Source organism: Antechinus flavipes, chromosome 5 (assembly GCF_016432865.1).
Source record: "Antechinus flavipes isolate AdamAnt ecotype Samford, QLD, Australia chromosome 5, AdamAnt_v2, whole genome shotgun sequence".
NCBI lineage: Eukaryota > Metazoa > Chordata > Mammalia > Dasyuromorphia > Dasyuridae > Antechinus > Antechinus flavipes.
Genome location: NC_067402.1, coordinates 228,010,573 through 228,030,093, shown reverse-complemented (window position 1 = coordinate 228,030,093; position 19,521 = coordinate 228,010,573). Strand labels below are relative to the sequence as shown.

The window sequence follows — 19,521 nt, the reverse complement described above, 5'->3', positions numbered from 1 at the left end:
TGTTTTGTTCTATGGAATTTTTTTCCATTTCGCCAATTTTATTTTTTAGAGAGCTATTTTCTTTTTCCAATTCACTAATTCTGTTTTCTTTGGAATTGTTTACCTTTTCCAATTCACTAATTCCATTTTTCAAGGATTTGACTTCTTTTTATGCATTCTATGTTTAAATGAGTGGGATGACTTATCCAGACAGTCTTGCCAAGCTTCCCTTCCCTTTGCCCATTTTTCTTCTAGCTCTCTTGAGAGAGCCTTTTTAATTTCTTCTATGAGAGTCTTGTGTGTTGAGGATCAGATCCCCCCTTTTGGGGATTCATCTGGAGACAGTCTGTTTTTAGTCTCCTCAGGGTTTAAAGTCTACTCTCTATCCATATAGAAGCTATCAATAGAGTCCATTTTAATTTTTTGCTCATTTTGTTAGAGAAGAATCAAAGAAGACAAACTAACAAAAAAACAAAAACAAATGCAGTCTGCTTTTTTTTTTGGGGGGGGGGTAAGGGGAGGGCCTGGATGGTATTACCAAGCTTCCTCTACAGACTGCAGTGGGGGAGGGGGACAGCAGTGAGGCACTAGCAGGACAGCAATGGCTGCACTGCGTCTGCGCTCTGAGACTCTAAGAGCGTGCTGAGACACTTGGGTGGGTGTGGCCAAGTCCCGAGAGATCCTAGCTTTTCGGGGTTGCATTCTTTACCTCCTGTATTTACAGCTTCTCTACTAGTCAACTGGTTTGTTGCCAGGGCAAAGTATCCACACTGTGGTAAAGTTCTTTCCACAGAAATGGCTGAGATCACACCTCACCCTCCTCTGGTCTGCTCAGTGTGAACTGCCTGCTATATTCTCAATGCCTGCCCTCAGCCCATGCCTGATCTGACTGTCCCTGCTTGCAAGCAAAAGCAGACCTTTTCTGGTGAATTTCAAGAATGTCTTCTGTTGGTAATTATTTGTGGGGGGTCAATAAATAATTCCAAGGCCTTGTCATGAAATAAATTCTGAGAGCAAAGATGGAGATTAAGTATGTATGTGTGTCCTCTCTGCCATTTTGGCCAGAAGTCCACTTAGTACTTTGTTCCAATTTCTGGCCCATAACATCTCCTTGTAGGATTAAATCAATCATACTCAACCATGCTAAATTAGATAACTGACTTAGTGCCTTGTAAGAATCCTTTGTTATGGGTCTGGCCCATAACACCAACCAGTTCTTTAGGATTAATTATTTTAATCTCTATTTAAGTTTGAATCCATTCTTCATAGACCCTTTGTAAATTATAATTTTTGTTGCCTTGTGGTCAGTAAAGAATGTTCTTAATTTTTCGCTTGTCTGAATATATGTGCTTATTTTATGATCTAGAACAGTAGTGTCAAACTCAAATAGAATGTCACTAAACTATACCTAACTGTACCTGCTACTGTATCAAAACTTAGAAAATCGCATATTAACATTATCTATGTTCTATTGTATTTTTAAGTGATACCTTTTATCTGGTTCAGGCCATACTGGAGAGTATTGCAGAGTGGATATTGTGTTTGACATTTCTATGGTCTATTTTTGTACAGATGCCAAGCAAAGTTAATGTAGATATTATTTTCAATTTCTGTCAGAATTTGATTATATCTAATTTTCTAAAATGCTGTTGAGGTCTTTCACTTCTTTTTTGTTTATTTTTTTTTTAAAGATTGGGTGATATTTGAAAAGAAAAATCCACAGTTTTGTGGTCTGTTTCTTTCTGTGGTTCAATTAGTATTATTCAATAGGATATTATTTCATTATTCTTCGTGCCTTTAAGCAAAATGTACTTTCCTAGTTTAACTCTCCATGTATGTTTTTATTGTTGACTTTTCATAGATTATGATTGCTACTACCCTTTGCTATTTTTTTCTTTTAATTCACCTGAGGCATAATAAATTCTGTCCCAGTCCTTCATTTTAACTCTGAATGAATCTTTATATTTAAATATATTTTTTGTAAACAACATTTTGTTAGATCCTGCTTTCTAGTACATTCTGCTATACTCCATTTTATGGGCTATTTTAATCTTGTTCTTGTTCCTGCTTATGTTTATTAATTTTGGTTTAATAATATCTGTAGTCCATAATATCCTATTATAATTTTCTCTTTCTTTTCTTCCTCTTTGCAAATAAAAAGAAGCTTTTGAAAGAAAGGGAATGGGATCAAAAATGGTAAACTACAAATTTAGTTTTCGATCCTACTTCTTTGGCCTTCCTCTCTTTGAACAAGATACACCCAAATGGCTCATTTTCACATTTTCTTTTTTTCCTTTTAATTTCTTTACTATAGTCAGTCCTCTTTATGACTATTCTATTTTATTTTTTTTAATATTTTATTTTATTTTATTTAATAATAACTTTATATGGACAGAATCCATGCCAGGGTAATTTTTTTACAACATTATCCCTTGCACTCGTTTCTGTTCCGATTTTTCCCCTCCCTCCCTCCACCCCCCTCCCCTAGATGGCAAGCAGTCCTATATATGTTAGATATGTTGCAGTATATCCTAGATACAATATATGTTTGCAGAACGGAACAGTTTTCTTGTTGCACAGGGAGAATTGGATTCAGAAGATAAAAATAACCTGGGAAGAAAAACAAAAATGCAAATAGTTCACATTCGTTTCCAGTGTTCTTTCTTTGGGTGTAGCTGCTTTTGTCCATCATTTATCCATTGAAACTTAGTTAGGTCTCTTTGTCAAAGAAATCCACTTCCATCAGAATACATCCTCATACAATATCGTTGTCAAAGTGCATAATGGTCTCCTGGTTCTGCTCATTTCACTTAGCATCAGTTCATGTAAGTCTCGCCAGTCCTCTCTGTATTCATTCTGCTGGTCATTTCTTACAGAACAATAATATTCCATAACATTCATATACCACAATTTACCCAGCCATTCTCCAATTGATGGGCATCCATTCAATTTCCAGTTTCTAGCCACTACAAACAGGGCTGCCACAAACATTTTGGCACATACAGGTCCCTTTCCCTTCTTTAGTATTTCTTTGGGATATAAGCCCAGTAGAAACACTGCTGGATCAAAGGGTATGCACAATTTGATAACTTTTTGGGCATAATTCCAGATTGCTCTCCAGAATGGTTGGATTCATTCACAACTCCACCAACAATGCATCAGTGTCCCAGTTTTCCCGCATCCCCTCCAACATTCATCATTATTTTTTCCTGTCATCTTAGCCAATCTGACAGGTGTGTAGTGGTATCTCAGAGTTGTCTTAATTTGCATTTCTCTGATCAATAATGATTTGGAACACTCTTAACCTGGGGTATCATCATGGGAGCTTATATTGGTCTGATCAATCCCAGTCAGATTCCAATGTCATTACCATTTTGGTCCTCTTTGAGAACATAGGACAGCAACCAACCATAAGCACTCAGTCATTATTTTATCCCCTTTGCATTGCTCAAATGTATTTTTCTTCTTAGGTTCTACTCAGCTCTATTTTTTTCTCTCAGGAATACTCCAAAGTTCTATTCTGTTAAAGGTCTATTTTCTATTCCAACTTCATTTCTACCTCATAGGATTTCATACTTTTTCAAGCCCTGCTTAAGGAGGACCTTATATATTAAGCCTTTCCTAATTTCCTCAACTACTAATGGTCTACCCTCTATTTAATTATCATATTTAATTAATTTGTATTCAGTTTGTGTTGCTAATGTATGTATTTGTTGTTCACTCTCATAGAATAGAAGCTCCTTAAGAATAATTTTCCTTCCTCCTCCTTCTTTTCCTCTCTCTCTTCTCTCTTTCTCTCTCTCTCTCCCCTTTCTCTCTTTCTCTCTCTCTTTCTTTCTTTTTCTTTCTTACTTTTTTCTTTCCTTCTTTCCTTCCCTCCTTCTTTCCTTCCCTCCTTCCTTCCTTCCTTCCTTCCTTCCTTCCTTCCTTCCTTCCTTCCTTCCTTCCTTCCTTCCTTCTTTCCTTTTTTCCTTTCTTCACATTCCCAGGATTTAGTACAATTTCCAGCATATAGTAGATGTTTAATAAATACGTATTAATTATTTATTGATCTTGACTATGGGTGATTTTTATCTGAAAACTCTGGATTTTGACTATAATATTTGTGAGTGTTTTCAATTTGGAGTTTCTTTTAGAATTTGACCAGCGTTTTCTTTTATTTTCACTTCACCTGGTTTTAGTAGTTAAATCAACACCTAGCATTCTTCAAATGCTTATGATGTACCAAGTATCGTGTTACACATGGGGGATATAAATAAAAGCAAAAATGAAAGTTTGTGATCTCAAGGAGTTTATGTTCTAATGGAAGACAATATATAAAGGGGGAGACACACACCAAACATCAATGTGCTTTATTCCCAACACCCTTTCCAAGACAATTTAATTTCACTTTAGAGAAATGAAAGGCAGAAAGCAGGAAAACTCTAGAAAAAAGTGATTGCTTAGGTACAATGATTGAGTCTGAAGATTTGACTGGGATCTTCAGGATTAGAGAATAATTTTTTTTTCATTATGGTTTGTTTTTACTCTTATTTTTTCCAATAACAAAAGATACAGAATATATCTTAATTTCATGAGTTTCCAAAAAAAAGAAAATGCATTTTGCCTATCCTGCTAGTTCTTAGAGTATGGAGTTATGATTCAGGAAGAAAAAAATGAAATTAGAAGAATCACCTAAAAATATTAACAACCTTTTTGAAAGAAAGATAAAGGTGGGATTTTAGGGCTTCAGTTGCATAAGGGAGGAATACCCCTGATGTCCCTGGCAAGCCAAGGGATTTCTCTCCTCATTCTGAATTATTTGAAAAAAATGATATAGCTTGCACTTATTGTGGAATTACTCTCTTCTAGATTTGCTTTTTTTTGCTTCTCTTATCCCTTAGTATTTCTTCATTGTATTAAGAATTTTCTTGTTTACTTATGTCTTTAGTTTAATTTCCTCACTGGGACTTTGACTTAGGAGTAAAGGCATTTCTCTCATTCCATTTCAGTCAGAATAATGTTCCAACTGCCCTGTCATAGTTGGAGATGGGGGTGTCCAGGTTCTAGTCTTCCTTCTACCTTCTTTTATCAGGAATCAGGAACTGAAACCTAGAACCTATCCTCTGCCTTAATCCTTGGCAATCTGTCTTGACAACTTCACACCTCTGTCTCCCAGTGGCCTGATGAAGCTTCTGTTTTCTTCCCTATGTCTTTCTCTTTCTGTAGTCCCTCATCAGGACTTTGGTCTCCTGGTGTGAGTGAACACTGAACTGATTTCAAGCGTCCTGCAGCCACTCAATAGACTTCTGTTCCATCTCTGTATTCTTGGGTAATCATCTATTGAAAACTGGCTTTGTCTCCTATGTCTGGGATCAAAAATCCTTTTAACATCAAACTCCATTAATGTACCGTTCATTAATAATAGCTGGCTTTAGAGCTTCCTGAAGGGTTTTCTCATTCAGAATGCCTGTAGTATTTCTAGACTCCTCCAAATGTTGTCCTGCACTAGATGGATGAGTTTATTAGTGTCTCTCTCTCTCTCTCTCTCTCTCTCTCTCTCTCTCTCTCTCCTTTTCCCTCACTTATTGTTATTAAATCCTTGCTCCATCTGGTATACTTTTCTATCTTTACTAGGCTATCTCGATGAATTAGCCTTACCTAGGATCTTTCACATCATCAAATTTGTCAGAAATATGCCCTTTATTCTATGAAGACATGTTTTGCCTTGTTTTGTTTGAGCATAAGTATCCCATCCAGCAAAACTGTTCCATGGAATCATGCATCTCCCTCTCCTGGATCTGAGTAACCCACCTGCTATATACTATCATGTATCCATAAGGAGCCAATGTGGTATAGCTGAATAAACCTCCTAGTTACTAACTTCATGACCTTAGAAGTCTTTTTTTTTCTGTCTCTTGAATTTTACTCTTGATATTTCCCTTTCTCTATCCCTGGCCCAAAGAAATTACTCAAGCCCAAATAAAATGTGAGTTTATAAAATCATAGAATGTGACATGAGAAAAGTAATTATTTGTCTCGGCTAAAGGGGAGGCCAATATATAAATCAAGAGATCAATACATAAATCAAGTTATTATGTACATACAGATGCACTGTTGTGTATAGAAACATGACTAACTGTGTGAATATGTAGAGCATAACTGGTAACAAAATTATCCCAGTCATCTCTTCTTGGCATAAAAATGCCTACATGTTCATATGTGTAAATATACACATATAAGTATACATGTATGGGGAATGCACAGTTATGTTCAAGATTATATCTAAATCCAGTCCCAAAAACTTCACGTATGATCCTAGGCTTGAGTTTAGAAGAACTGATAGCCCTGTACCCTATATTCAAGTACATCTCCCCTATATAGAGGTATCTAAATAGCCTCTCATGTCTGTTCAGCCTTCACCTCCCTTCCTCTGTGGGTGCTTCCGTTGATGAAATTTGGCTTCAAACACTCTCTTTCTCTCCTTTCTGTAGACCTGGAAAAGGATTAAGCAGCTGAAGTCTGAAATCAGTTTCTGCATCCTACCACCTTCCCATTGCTTCCTTCTCCTTACTTCACGTTCCACCCCCCACCCCCCACCCCCATCCCATGCAAAACCAGAAAATTAATCTCCCCAACTGCCTGTGATATGGCGGGCTGCATTACAAGCTGGGCTTGGAGATAAAGCATGAAGCTGAGGGAGGCAAGGCGGGGATGGCAGCCTAGCCCAGGGGCTCTGTGTGGGACTCAGCAAAGGAGATAACAGGCCTCCCAGCCCTATGAATTATTCACTGGTTGTAGCCTCCTCTGGCTCTAGAGCCTGGCTGAGGGCACCGAGATTGCTTGCCTTCAAAAGAGGGAAGGTAGGGGGTCGGGATAGGGTGAAAACTGGTGAAAAACCAGCAGGTTTCTCAGAGGGTTCACATATGTGTTGATTAGAGGAGCTTTAGCTAGTGGAATAGGATATGAGGTATATCGAGGCAAAAGACAGGTAGATGCAAGTGAAAGCTTGGAGTTGGTATGTGAAATAATGTGTACGTATGTCTTAAGAACAGTGGGTATGGGCAGAAAATAGAATTTTCAGCTCCAAAGGTTCCCAAGACCAACCATGTCTCCCAGGAGTTCTTGTTATCATCACCAAATATTTTCTTAGGATCTACTATGTTCAAGGGCCTATGCAGAGATAATCCAATCGGTCTACCAATATGGTATCTTTAGCCTTTCTAAGAGCAAAGTCCTTTCTTCCTTTACACTGTCACCTCCACCTTCACACTTGAGAGAGCCAGTCTCTGCAATGGGAAAGTACTCAGTTTTATAGAGGAGATGGGTTATACTTCCAAGAAAGATGCAGATCAATAACAAAAAAAAGAGAGAGAGAGAATTGGGGTTGTTGGATAAAGCTATATAGCACCTGGGCAATTGATGGAGAAGGGGATAGTAATAATGATTCAGTGGGGTCTAGGGGGAAGAAGGGGAAATAATAGTAGTCAGGAAAGACTTCCTGGAGTAGTCTGAATAAAATTCTCTGTATTTCTGTGTTTCTAGCCCCCTCCTTCTGTTATGCCACAATTCTCTTTAACTGTCCTGTTTCCCTGCAGTAGTTTCCCTTGTCTCAGTTTCCTTAACTGTTCTGTCTCAATCCCCTAAGCTGAAACCCCGCTCTGGCCCATTAAGACTGAGGATTATTTGCTCTACAGTTATAAATTGTTAGCAAGATAAACAAGAGAGTAGACCTCTTGAATCTTTTCTGTCCTCAAGAATTTACAATATCCCTCTAAAATATTCCAAGATACCTCACTGATATCTTTATTTCTGTGTATTCAGACATCCTATCTCTGGGTTTTTAAGATTTATGGCCTCCCCCATCCTGACAGAAGTTTTCCCTTGCTTCTTACCCTTTCCTTTGTTTAGAGAAAAGGTACTTAAGAAGTTGGGGTTCCTCCATTCTTCGCTGGAGGCTGGATGCTGAATGCTGGACGCTGGACATTGGATTCTTTGGGATGACAGTCTCCTCCAGCCCTGGGACCAACATGGATTCCTTGGTCCCAGTATATCTTTATCTCTGTCTGACTGGATAATTTGAAACGAGAGTCCTGTCCAGTCAATTATACTCTCCCATTAATAAAATATTAAAAACTCTCTAATCTCTCTCCTGCCTCAGTTTCTCTGGCATTACACTTCTCTCTCAACTCTGAACTTATATCTCTAATTTCCTCCTGTATCTCAACCCTTTACCCTCTTGCTTATTTTCTGTTCTTTTTGCTCTATTTTTCTGTCTCTTTATTTTCACACTATTTTTCTAACTCTTGTTCTTTATCTTTCTATCTCTTTTGGCCTGTCTCTGGATTATAAGTTTCTCTTCTTCCCTGTTCCATCCCCCTACCTTCTCTCTACCCCACCCCAAAAGCTGTTATTAATACAAATGACAAGTTGAGGCCACAAATCAGAGAATGTGGCATGAGAACGATAACCATCTGTCTCCATTTGGTGGCTGTGGAAGAGGACACAACTGTCATGGATAGAGCCTGAAAGAGAGAGAATGTCAGAGAGATGCATAAAGAAATATAGACATTGAAATCAGGAGCACAGAAAATAAAGAGATATAGTGAGAAACAACCATACAGACGCAGCAACCAATGGAAACATACATAAATACATACAAAAAGCCTCCATGGCACAATTAGATGTATAAAGAACAAGGACATAACATTGCTCAAATACATGTACTATACTGATATTTAGTTACACACTTGTTGACCAATTTGTAAAGCAAATTTGCTGAGACCAAAATTAGAGATAGGGAGATGTGGGAGGATGTAGGAGATTAGGGAGAAAGAAAAGAGACTGAAGAGGGGCACTAAACGGAAGAGAAAAGGCAGAAAGAGGAAAGAAATATGGAATTTATAGGAGAGAAAGAAGAAAGGTAGGGTAGAGAAAATCAGAATTGGAGAGAGCTGAGGCAGGAGTTGGGGGTGAAGGAAGGAGAAAGGAAAAGGGAGGGAGAAAAGAACAGGATGCAGAAGAGGGAGAGAGAAAGGTAGAAAAGAGGGGAAGTAGTGGAGATAGGAAAATGTTAAGAATAGAATTAAAGAGCAATGCGATTTTTTGAAATCAGAGGACCTGAATGAGAAAATGTAGAAAAGGAAGGAAGGATGCAAGTGAGACAAGGAGAGTCAGGTCATAGGCATAGAATAATTCCCGTTTTAGTTCACCCATGCTTGAGGAGAATAGCAGAGGCTTCTTCCAATTCCCATAACCCTGCTTCTATTGCCTTCTCTCACTGGAAGGTGGTATATGTGGGATGACTGAGGCAAAACTGGTGTGCCCATCATAACTAATGCCGTTCCTTGATCCTGCAGCCCCCTCCTTACCAGCCCACTAATTAACTCCTTAATAGTCTCTGCAGTTGCTGAGCTGGCAGATTAAGTAAATGCAGACAGATTGGGAAGCCTATGATTTCACGCTTGGGGGGAGCGGGACCATTGACAAAGGAAAGGGAGGAGGAGAATTGGAAATCAGAACCAAGGGTCCTCTCCCATCCCTGAATAACCTGCTTCTGAAGTGCTATATACCTCACTTCTGGGAAGTGTTAGGGTAACTGCTGGTCCACAGTAGATGGAGATTTAGATGACCAGTTTAGAATCAAATCTGCCCAACTTCTAAGGAATAATAATAGTACTAGCTCACATTTATATAATGATTTATTGAATTAAATAGAACCTTGTGAGGAAGGGGAAAATAACTGCTTTAAGTTCCAATTATAATCTTACCTTCAGGAAGTCATTCCTGATTTTTTTTTCATCTAGCACCTCCTTTCAGTTGATTTTTTTCCAATTTATCCTGTATATAGCTTATTTGTACATAGTTACAGGCATGTTGTATCTCATTAGCCTGTACTCTTTGAGAGCATGGACTGTTTTGTTTTTGTTTTATTTTTTAATTTGTATCCATACCACCTAGCACAATACCTGGCACATAGCAGGCATTTAATAAATGTTTGATTGATGGACTGATGACCTCTGGATTCATCCCTCTACACACAAGGTAGTTGAGGTGAAATGGGGATATCACATTCAAAGGGAATGAATTGGTACTCAATGAGGTTGGGGACCCACCATGGAATAATAGGAATTAGGGAAGATGAAGAAGTAGGGATCCTTCAGCCTGGAAGAGAACAGACCTGGGGCAGAAGGGGAGGGAGGAAGGAGGAAGAGTCCCTGAATAGTTAGTTAGAGTTTTATTGGGGGGAGGGAGGTATGCTACAAAAGTCAAGACAGGATTCATCTTGGTGAGGACTGAACAAGAAATTGCCTTAAAATGTTGTATGAGGGATTTAAGATATAAAAAAGACCTTTCTAAAAGCTGAGGTTATTAAATTGAAAATCTGCCATAGAAGGCCTTAGATTCTATTCTAGAGAATGAAGCAGAGACTCTTTTTTGCCTTGCTAAAATGGATTGGAGGTGGTCCTATTAGGATTCATATTAATGTTGCTAAGCACCTCAATATTGACCTGGCCTCCCTCACCTCACCATCCCTCCCACCTGTTATTGCTTCCTAGATAATATTCATTTAATTAAAACAATTTGCAGCCCATTATTGGAAGTCACTGGAAGAGAATTTCATATATCACTCAGCTCTGTTGGGGATAGGTCTTTGGGGAAATTACAGATGTTCTGAGACAGGTCATTTTTCCAGGAAACTTTAGGATCCAGGCATATAGATTTAGACACTCTTGCATCTTCTTAAAGAATTCCTGCAGAATTCTAACCAGTATTATCCCCCCTGGATTTCTAAGTCTTCTGGTGGTTGCTGCCATCCGGTGGCTGCCCATAGACCCTATCTACCAAGAGGCCTCACCTACCAAAGAACTTCTAAGTATCTCTGGACAATTCCAAAGGAGGTATGATCTGCCCAGTTCAGGATTTCTCTGCCTGGCTCTTACATTGTCTGGGCTCTTCCTCCCTCTCCACTAGAGTTCCTTACCTCTCTTGGTTCAGTATTCCCGAACAGTTCCCATAGGTGCTTTTCTACCTCTCATCCCTCACTCCCACTTCTCCTGATCTGACTTTTTCTCCTAAATGACTCTCTTATCCTTTTAACTTTAATCTTCACACTTCTCTGCTCCTTCTTTGTTCCCTCTCCTTTTCCAGCCTTTCCCATGTTCCAGCTCTAGGCTTTTTTATGGAAATATAGAAATTAAATTCCACCTCCAGGATACAGACCGGTTTCTCCAGCCTTCCCCAGCCTTCCCCAAACTCTAACCTCCTCCCTCTGCCCATCACCACCTTCTTTCCCAATAATCTAAAAACATCAAGACCTCAGCAGCCTCAGTGCTAAAAGCTCCTAATGAGCACCAGCAAATTAACACCTTCGCCTTGATTGCTCCTTTCCTGTTAATTAGATGGGGAGAACCCAGCAAGGCATCTGATGATAGGAAGATTGTGAAGGGCAGACCCATGGTGAGTATATCTCACCTTCTACTGTCCCCTGAAGTAGCTCTGGGTTCCTCCTCAAAACCCAACACCCCATATTCTTCCCAGTTCTGTCTTCTATCCCTCCTTCACCTCTTAGTCCTCCTCTAAACTCTTATTTTTTCTTCTTGCTCTTCTCTTCCCTACCTGTATTTATTTTTTCCTCGCGTTCTTTTGCCCAGGTCCCTCAACTTCAATCATCTCTTTCTCTCCCCTTTTTCCTCCAGCCTTCTAGAAATTTAACACTCAGAGACCTTTTCTCTTTCTCCTCATTTTGCGTCAGCTAGAACAGGGCTCACCTCTTAAAACAAGTTAAGACTATGAAATAGGGTCAGAGAATTGAGGGCACCTAGGTTTGTGCATGCCCTGTGTCTGTGTGCAAATGTGTAAGAATGAGAGAATGAATGTACCTATAAGTCTGTTTGAATGTATAGTGTCTGGTTGTGCAGAGATACAAACGAGAATGTGTACATTAAATTGTGTTGGTGTGGTAAGTTTTTGTTAGTGACTGTTCATATGTATAAATATGTGCATGTATATGTTACTGTGTCTCAGTGTGCTTGCATATGCGTTGTAAATGCACAGGCAGTTGTTTATGTTGTGTGTATCGGTGTATTGTGTCTTTGTTCAATGTGACTATGCTTGTGTGTGTGTCTCTCTGAGTGTGTCTCTGTAACTGTGTATGCGCGGTGTATGTACAGCTGCAGCCACCAGAGGAAGCAGCAGCAAGGAGCAGGACCATCGATCCGAGACAGCTCTGGGAAGCGGACGCTGAGCTGCCAACACACAGAGAAGCTCACTCCCAGACCCCTTGATGCACAACCACTGCGCTCCAGCCCTCTCTAGCACTTAGCTATCTGACCTCAGAACGAGAAGCATCAGAGGAATAGAGCTCTTTGAGAAAGAGGGATAGGAAAAGGGAAGGATGATGGCAGAGTCAGACTGAGTTCTGTTATCCCCGCTTTCCCAGATCTAGGATCCCCCCGCGCACAAAAGCACACGGCAGGCACAGAGACACACTCACACACACTCAAGCACGCACGCGCACGCGCCCCCCACCCGACCGACCGCCTTCTTGCCTCCCTGCCTCCCCGCCTCCCCACCTCCCAGCCTCCCTGGCCGGACGATGGATCCCTGCAGATCCCTAGGCTGAAAGCACAGCGCGCCGAGCCGAGCCGGACAGAGCTGAACCGAGCTGATCGGGCGGGCGGGCTGAGCCGGACCGGGCGGGCCGCTCCCTGCAGGCTCTGCTAGGCGCGGCGCATCGGCCGGGGGCTCTCCCGCTCTCAGCCATGAGCCCCTCTGTGGTTCAGCGCTGAGCAGGCGTCTGGTCCCAGCTATCCAAGACCTGCTGCAGACCGCTGGGCTCCCGGAACTACCCCAGGTTGGTCCCCAACGCGCGTGTCGCACGCCCTGGGTAGCCTCATCACCCAGAAACAGGGGCTCTTCCTCCTCTTCCTGGGCTCCTAGGGTGGTGCGGTGGCTGAGGAGATAGCAAGTGGGGGGGAGGGGGGCGCGGTGTGGGGCAGGCAGAAGACCTCGCTGCGGCGAGAATCTGTGGAGTAGGGGTTCAGGGGCAGGGAAAGCCCACTGTCACAGGGAACCGCCCCCCCAATCCTTCCACCTGGGCTACCCTCTAGTCTCTCTCTCTTACACACACACACACACACACACACACACACACACACACACACACAGAGACAGAGAGACAGAGACTTGCAGCTAAGAAAATAGCACCCCTTCCCCCAGTCTGTGTATGTCCTGACCCCGAATTAGTCCATCGGGAGAGTACTGGCCCATGTAATATCCATATTAAAAAGAAGCCTTTAACACTAGGGTCAGCACATGGGGGTTGGGGGAAGCTTTTTACTAAGGAAGGGGGAAGAGGGAGTTGGGGGCCTCTGCCTGAGTGACAGGAAAGAACTCCTATTCCCTGGGAATAGATCTGAGACATCTCTCCTGCCCCATATTGCTCCAACTTGGGGATCTCCTATTCTGGGGTCAGCACATTTGTAGAGAGATCCCTTGTGCTGGGCTGACCACATCAAGAGAGACTGTCCCAGGCTACCCCACATTTGCAGGAACCCTCATTCTCTGCAGAGAGGCTCTAAGGCTTGGGTTAAGCTAGTCTGGGAAATTCCTTGTACTGGAGTCAGTTCATTCTGGAGGGAATTTCCAAGGGTAGTAGGAGCAATACTTTTTAGCTCTCTCTTCTTCCCATCTACATTCTCCATCACCTCCCCACCCCCCATCCTCCATATAGGAAGATAAATCCTTTTCTCACTCCCCAGGATATACCCTGGATAGGATGGAGCTGAAGGCAGATGAGGAAGAGGTGGGTGGCGTCCAGCCTGTCAGTATTCAGGCCTTTGCCAGCAGTTCCACCTTACACGGCCTGGCCCATATCTTCTCCTATGAGCGGCTGTCCCTGAAACGGGCACTGTGGGCCCTGTGCTTCCTGGGTTCCTTGGCAGTGCTGCTGTGTGTGTGTACGGAGCGTGTACAGTTTTACTTCCACTACCACCATGTCACCAAACTGGATGAAGTGGCAGCTTCACACCTCACTTTCCCTGCTATCACCCTGTGCAACCTTAACGAATTTCGCTTCAGCCGAGTCTCCAAGAATGACCTGTACCATGCTGGTGAGCTGCTGGCTCTGCTCAACAACAGGTGGGCACCCTTCAATCCCTCCCGGCCTGGTCCCAGTCATCAAGTCCCCCTCTTCCTCCAGACATACTATTGATGTACTTCTCTATCCCAACTCAGACATTCCTTCTCTACAGGCCCTGCCCCTCAGGAGTTACCCTTCACTTCAGGATTACTCCATCTATATCTGAGTATCCTCTTCACTGCTTCCTTATCCTCCTAATTCAGCTTGAATAATACCACTTAGTGACGTTTATACTTTATTTACACCTAATTATCATTGAATCTGTCCTTCCAAATGCTAAATTCCTTTCAGTGTTACTTATCTCCATTCTTAACTCAGGCTGTCTCTGACCCTGTATCACCATGTTACCCCATCCCTTACACACACACACACACACACACACACACACACACACACACACACACACACTTCACAGTTAATACTTTCTGTGCCTCTGGCTTATGGAGTCTGACCATGACCTCTTTGAATAGAGCCCAGTTACTTCCCTAGTGACTATGGAATCTTGAAGAATGATAAAATATCTGATAAGGCTAGTGACCAGTGTGTCCATAACCTCCCATACATTGAGGCAAAGAATAGAAATTAATGATATAGGTCATGTCCCTCCTCTTCAGTCCTTCTGCTTGTTTCTCTCTTGGCACTGTCCTCTGAAATTGTGTACCTTGCCCTCTAGGGAGACTCTTTATGCTCCTCTCTTTGAGAGCTCTCGACTCACCTAGTAGTCACAGGTGTACCTTGGGCACAATTGCTGAACAATTGACTGAACCCAAGAATTTCATTTTCCATTCTGTTTCCAAGTGGTCATGGAGTATTCTGGGTGATTGTGATGGTTGGAAGGGGAAAGAGTGCTGTCTTGGCAGTTTAAAGGACTTACCACAAATCGTAGCTCTGCTGCTTATAACCTGCGTGGTTGTGGGCAAGTTTTTAACTACTCTGATCTCATATTTAGAATGAGAGGTTAGACAAGCTAACTACATGTCCTTTACAACTCCAAGCCTATGGTTCTAGGATGTCTAACTCTCCATTTTCATCCTAGCCCTTTTATAAAGCCTGAAGTCTGAATGGTACCTTTACCCCAATTCTACTCCAGCCATCGTGATCATATCCCATCCCACCCTTTTTACCTGTTGCTTCCCAGCTTTCTGTCTCCATTTTTTTTCCACTAATGGAAAGAGAAAAAGAGGGACAAGGCTAAAGTGATTCCTAAACTCAGTTGCAATCCCTCTTTCTGGCCCAGGTATGAGATACCAGATACCCAGATGGCAGATGAAAAACAATTGGAAATGCTACAGGACAAGGCCAACTTCCGAAACTTTAAGCCCAAACCCTTCAATATGCTGGAGTTTTATGACCGAGCTGGACATGACATCCATGATATGTTGCTGTCCTGCCACTTTCGGGGTGAAGTCTGCAGTGCTGATGACTTCAAAGTGGTGAGGGAAGTGGTGTTTTCTTGGGAATGTGTGGGAGTCAGTCAGGTGGGTTACTTTAGTTGTGGGGAGGGTTAGGCTTAGGATTCATCGTGGAAGTGATTTGCTCAGAGTGGGGAGGGGTGTATCTTAGCTGCCTTGGGAGCATAGTGTTTGCTCAGTGTTTGGAGTGGGAGGGCAGTGTTGCTTAGCACTTAGAGGTTAGTATCTCAGGATGAGTGGGGTGTCTCTAGCCCCTTTAGCTTTTAAATTTCTTGACTCCAGGAGCTGCCAGTCCTACGCACCTCTTTCCACCCTCCTCATACTGCCATGGCCCTGCCCAACCCTTGACTATGTGCCAGTTCAACCCCTCTCTCCCATTGCTGTGACACAGAAATGTCAGAGTAAGGGCTTACGAATACCAGGTTGGTACCAGGGTGGTTCTCTCTACTAAAAAAGAGGAGAGGAACTGCTCTCATCATCCAATTGAGTTATCTCCTTGGCTACAATAGCCATAGAGCCAAAGATGGGGGGGAATGAGGGTTAAAAGGTTAAAGGACATGGGGAAGGCTTCTGGACCACAGTTCAAATGGAGGTTCTAGTTCTGCCAACTTTTTCTGTTAAGTCTGAATCAATACTTATAATGATGGCTAACATTTATTTAGCACTTATGTGGAAGGGTGGGAAAAACAAGTGAACTAGATCAGAAATTTGTAAAGCAAAATAAAGTTAATTGAGTTAGTCAGTGAGGGTGACTTTCTGGTTCAGGTGAAATCACATCTTTCAGGGAAGGATTCGTGTCTTTAATGGGGATAGGAGTAGGGATGGAGTAAAAGTGATTCGTCAAGGTTCCTTTTGCTGGGGTTTAAAGTTAATCTGGTGTAATAACCCTTTTGTTCAGTTTCATGGTTAGGGGTTTCTTTGTTTCTTTGTAGGATGTGGGGCTAGGCTATTTTTCAGAACAGGCTGTAGGACAGAGCACCATGATACATCCTATTTTGGGTCACTTGCATGTCAGGTGTGAATGGGGGAGTACAGACATATATAAGTAAACAAAATGGAGTAATTCTCAAAATGGAGCAGCTCTAGATCTATAATTCCCTCTTTTGTGCTATACAAGTACAACATGACTGACTAAAAGGGCCGTGGAACAAATTTTTATAAGTGGGCTAAAGTCAAGGTTTCTAAGGATGTGACACTCACAGAGTTGTTAGTAATCTCAAGTAGTCAGCTGTCCTGAAAATAGCACAAAGAACTTTTTTTTAGTTTCAGAGGGTTATAAACCAAGAGACTTAAACTCACATTAGCAAACAAGTACTCTATGACCATATATATCATACACATATACACACAAATCATAATCTCACACTTTCCTTAATGTCATGAAAGTTGAGTAAATTTAGAATTTATTCATCTCATATATCCCTTGAAAAGACAAATCTCATGAAACAGACTCTATAGGTAAACTAAGTCAGGTTAAACTATGAATTTAGAGAGTTCGAAATGCATTGATTGAGAAGGGAGACAGATATCACCAGTTAGCTAGGTAGCTAACAAGTAACTAAATCACTTTCAGAAGCTCAAACTTCCCTTTGATTTCTACCTGAAGAATATCAAATGACTTATTTTCATGTCAGGTTTTGATCAGGTAAGGTTAATACAAACAGAAAAGCTTTCAGTTCAACAAAAGTTGCAGAAAGAATGGCCCTGATTCCCAAACAGCAAAAGGGGGAAAAAAGGAATTTAGGCATATTCTTCTTACGGGCAAGACAAATATCACGAAATGCTAAAGTCAAAGTAATATAATAACATTTAATATTGGTACAATAGTGATCATTGCTATTAAATAATGCCAAGTCTTTTTGTTCCTTATAGCCCGCTCCCAAAATCCATGAGATCAAAAGCTACATTTTGAGAATCACCTGATGTCATCTTGTCTCTGGAAACATCTTCCTTTGGAAATTGTGGATTAGGCCTAGTTCTTATGGCAGTTCTGGAGGGGGCTCCTTCTAATAGATCCACCTTATTAGTTTTAGGTTATTTGCAGAAATTTTATGTAACACTGCTAAAAATCTTCCAGTAACAATAATCAATACAATTTAGTATAACTTCCTAAATTTGGTTTTCCGGCAACTAGTTCAAGTGGTGGAAATCAGTCCAAACCTAATGGAGTTAATGCTATTAATAACAGTACTATAGAACATCAACTTGTAAATCTATATAATTCACTTGATAATTCAGAGAATTTCAGTTACATACCATTTGCTTTTACTGTCTACCTGAACCTTGTACAAGATATGGACAATGGCATCAATAGACTGAAAGAAGAATCTTAATAAGGATCCATAAGGGCAAAATAAGGATCTATGATGGAAAAATATAACTTTCTGTCTCTTAATATTATCAGAGAGTAACTTCAAAATGGGAAAAATAATTTAAAACTTTATTGACAATTATTAATGCAATTTTACATGTAAAATCTCTAATCCAATTTTATGAATATTAAAGCATACTCAAAGTCCATACACCCCATTTGAATACTTGGAAGCCAATGAGATGAATATCCTAGTTCTTAGAGAAAATTGCCAAATTCTGTTGCTTTTTAAAAATTTACCACTTTATTAAAAATTCAAAACTTTTACATCTTTATCTTATCCCTCTCATTTGAGGATATCTGTGCATTTATATCCAAAACTAATTGTTGACAAAGTGTATGTGTGTGTATATATACATACATACATATATATGTATATACAAACTTATGTTTTATACTTTTATGATAAAATTATATATATATAATTTATAATTTTATAATGAAATAAACATATATGTATTTGTATATAAATATATAAATCTTCATATCATCCTAAAAGAATGAGATACTTTAAGGATCTAATCTTATATATGAATTTATAACTATTTGCAAGAAGATAACAAGCTGAAAAACTTATTTACCTAGTTGCTTATGATATGGAGATGGCCACAAATTTATAACCCCTACGGCAAAATAAAATCTTTGACTCTAAAATCTATTTGTTACAAAATTGACTCAAAGATATAACTTTGATACATGTTATTTATTAACAGGTTGTTTGATTGTTTTAATTGTATCTAAGTTTTTGTGATTCTATTTGAGGTTTTCTTGGCAAAGATCCTGGGGGAGTTGGACATTTCCTTCTCTGGCTCATTTTACAGATGAGGAAATGAGGCAAACAGGATTAAGTGACTTGCCCAGAGTCACCTAGATAGTAAATGTTTCGAGTCAGATTTGATCTCTTGGAGATAAGTCTTCCTGATTCCAAATCCAGTGTACCACCTAGCCACCCAGGATATGATAGTAAACTCAATTCTTTACTGTAAGCAAACTTGCAAGTTCTCTCACTTTGGCTATTGGCAATCTTAGCTCCTACTTAAAGCACTTCATTAATTTTATGCTTCTCTCTTAGAGTTAATAAGATCTTAGAACCCTACCCAAATAGAAAGTCTCAAGGAACTTCACAGATAAGGACAATGTGAGAAGTTGGTAGTGTTATTTCCAAACTGGAAGTTGTTATTAGTATTATCCATTTTAAAGCAAAATTATACCCACTAAAATATTTAACAGTTTTAAACTTTGGTATCACATTCTTCACTTGCTCCATCAGCACCTAGATTAAAAGAGAAGTTAACTTTTCTAATGTTTTTTGTTGTTTAGTAATTTCAGTTGGGTCTGACCCCATTTTTGAGTTTTCTTGGCAAAGTTACTGAAGTGGTGTTGCCATTTCTTCCTCTGGCTCATTTTATAGCTAAGGAAACTGAGGCAAACAGATTTAAGTGACTTACCTAGGGTCACACAGCTAGGAAGTCTGAGGCTAAAATTGAACTCAAAAAGATAAATCTTGAGGCAGTTAGGTGGCGTAGTGAATAGAGCATCAGCCCTGAAGTCAGGAGTGCCTGAATTCAAATCGTCTCAGACATTTAACAGTTCCCAGCTGTGTGATCCTGGGCAAATCACTTAGCCCCAGTTGCCTC

The 19,521-nt window shown here is 40.6% G+C and overlaps 1 protein-coding gene across 1 annotated transcript in view; it reads left to right on the top strand.

Moving 5' to 3' along the window:
• The first annotated feature begins 12,175 nt into the window (after nt 1-12,175).
• ASIC1 (acid sensing ion channel subunit 1) overlaps nt 12,176-19,521 on the top strand; it is a 34,607-nt gene continuing 27,261 nt past the window's right edge. The window contains exons 1-3 of the mRNA XM_051963045.1: nt 12,176-12,814; nt 13,722-14,100; nt 15,339-15,534. Of these exons, the coding sequence (XP_051819005.1) occupies nt 13,739-14,100; nt 15,339-15,534 (558 nt within the window). The 5' untranslated portion in view covers nt 12,176-12,814; nt 13,722-13,738. The remainder of the gene's footprint in view (nt 12,815-13,721; nt 14,101-15,338; nt 15,535-19,521) is intronic.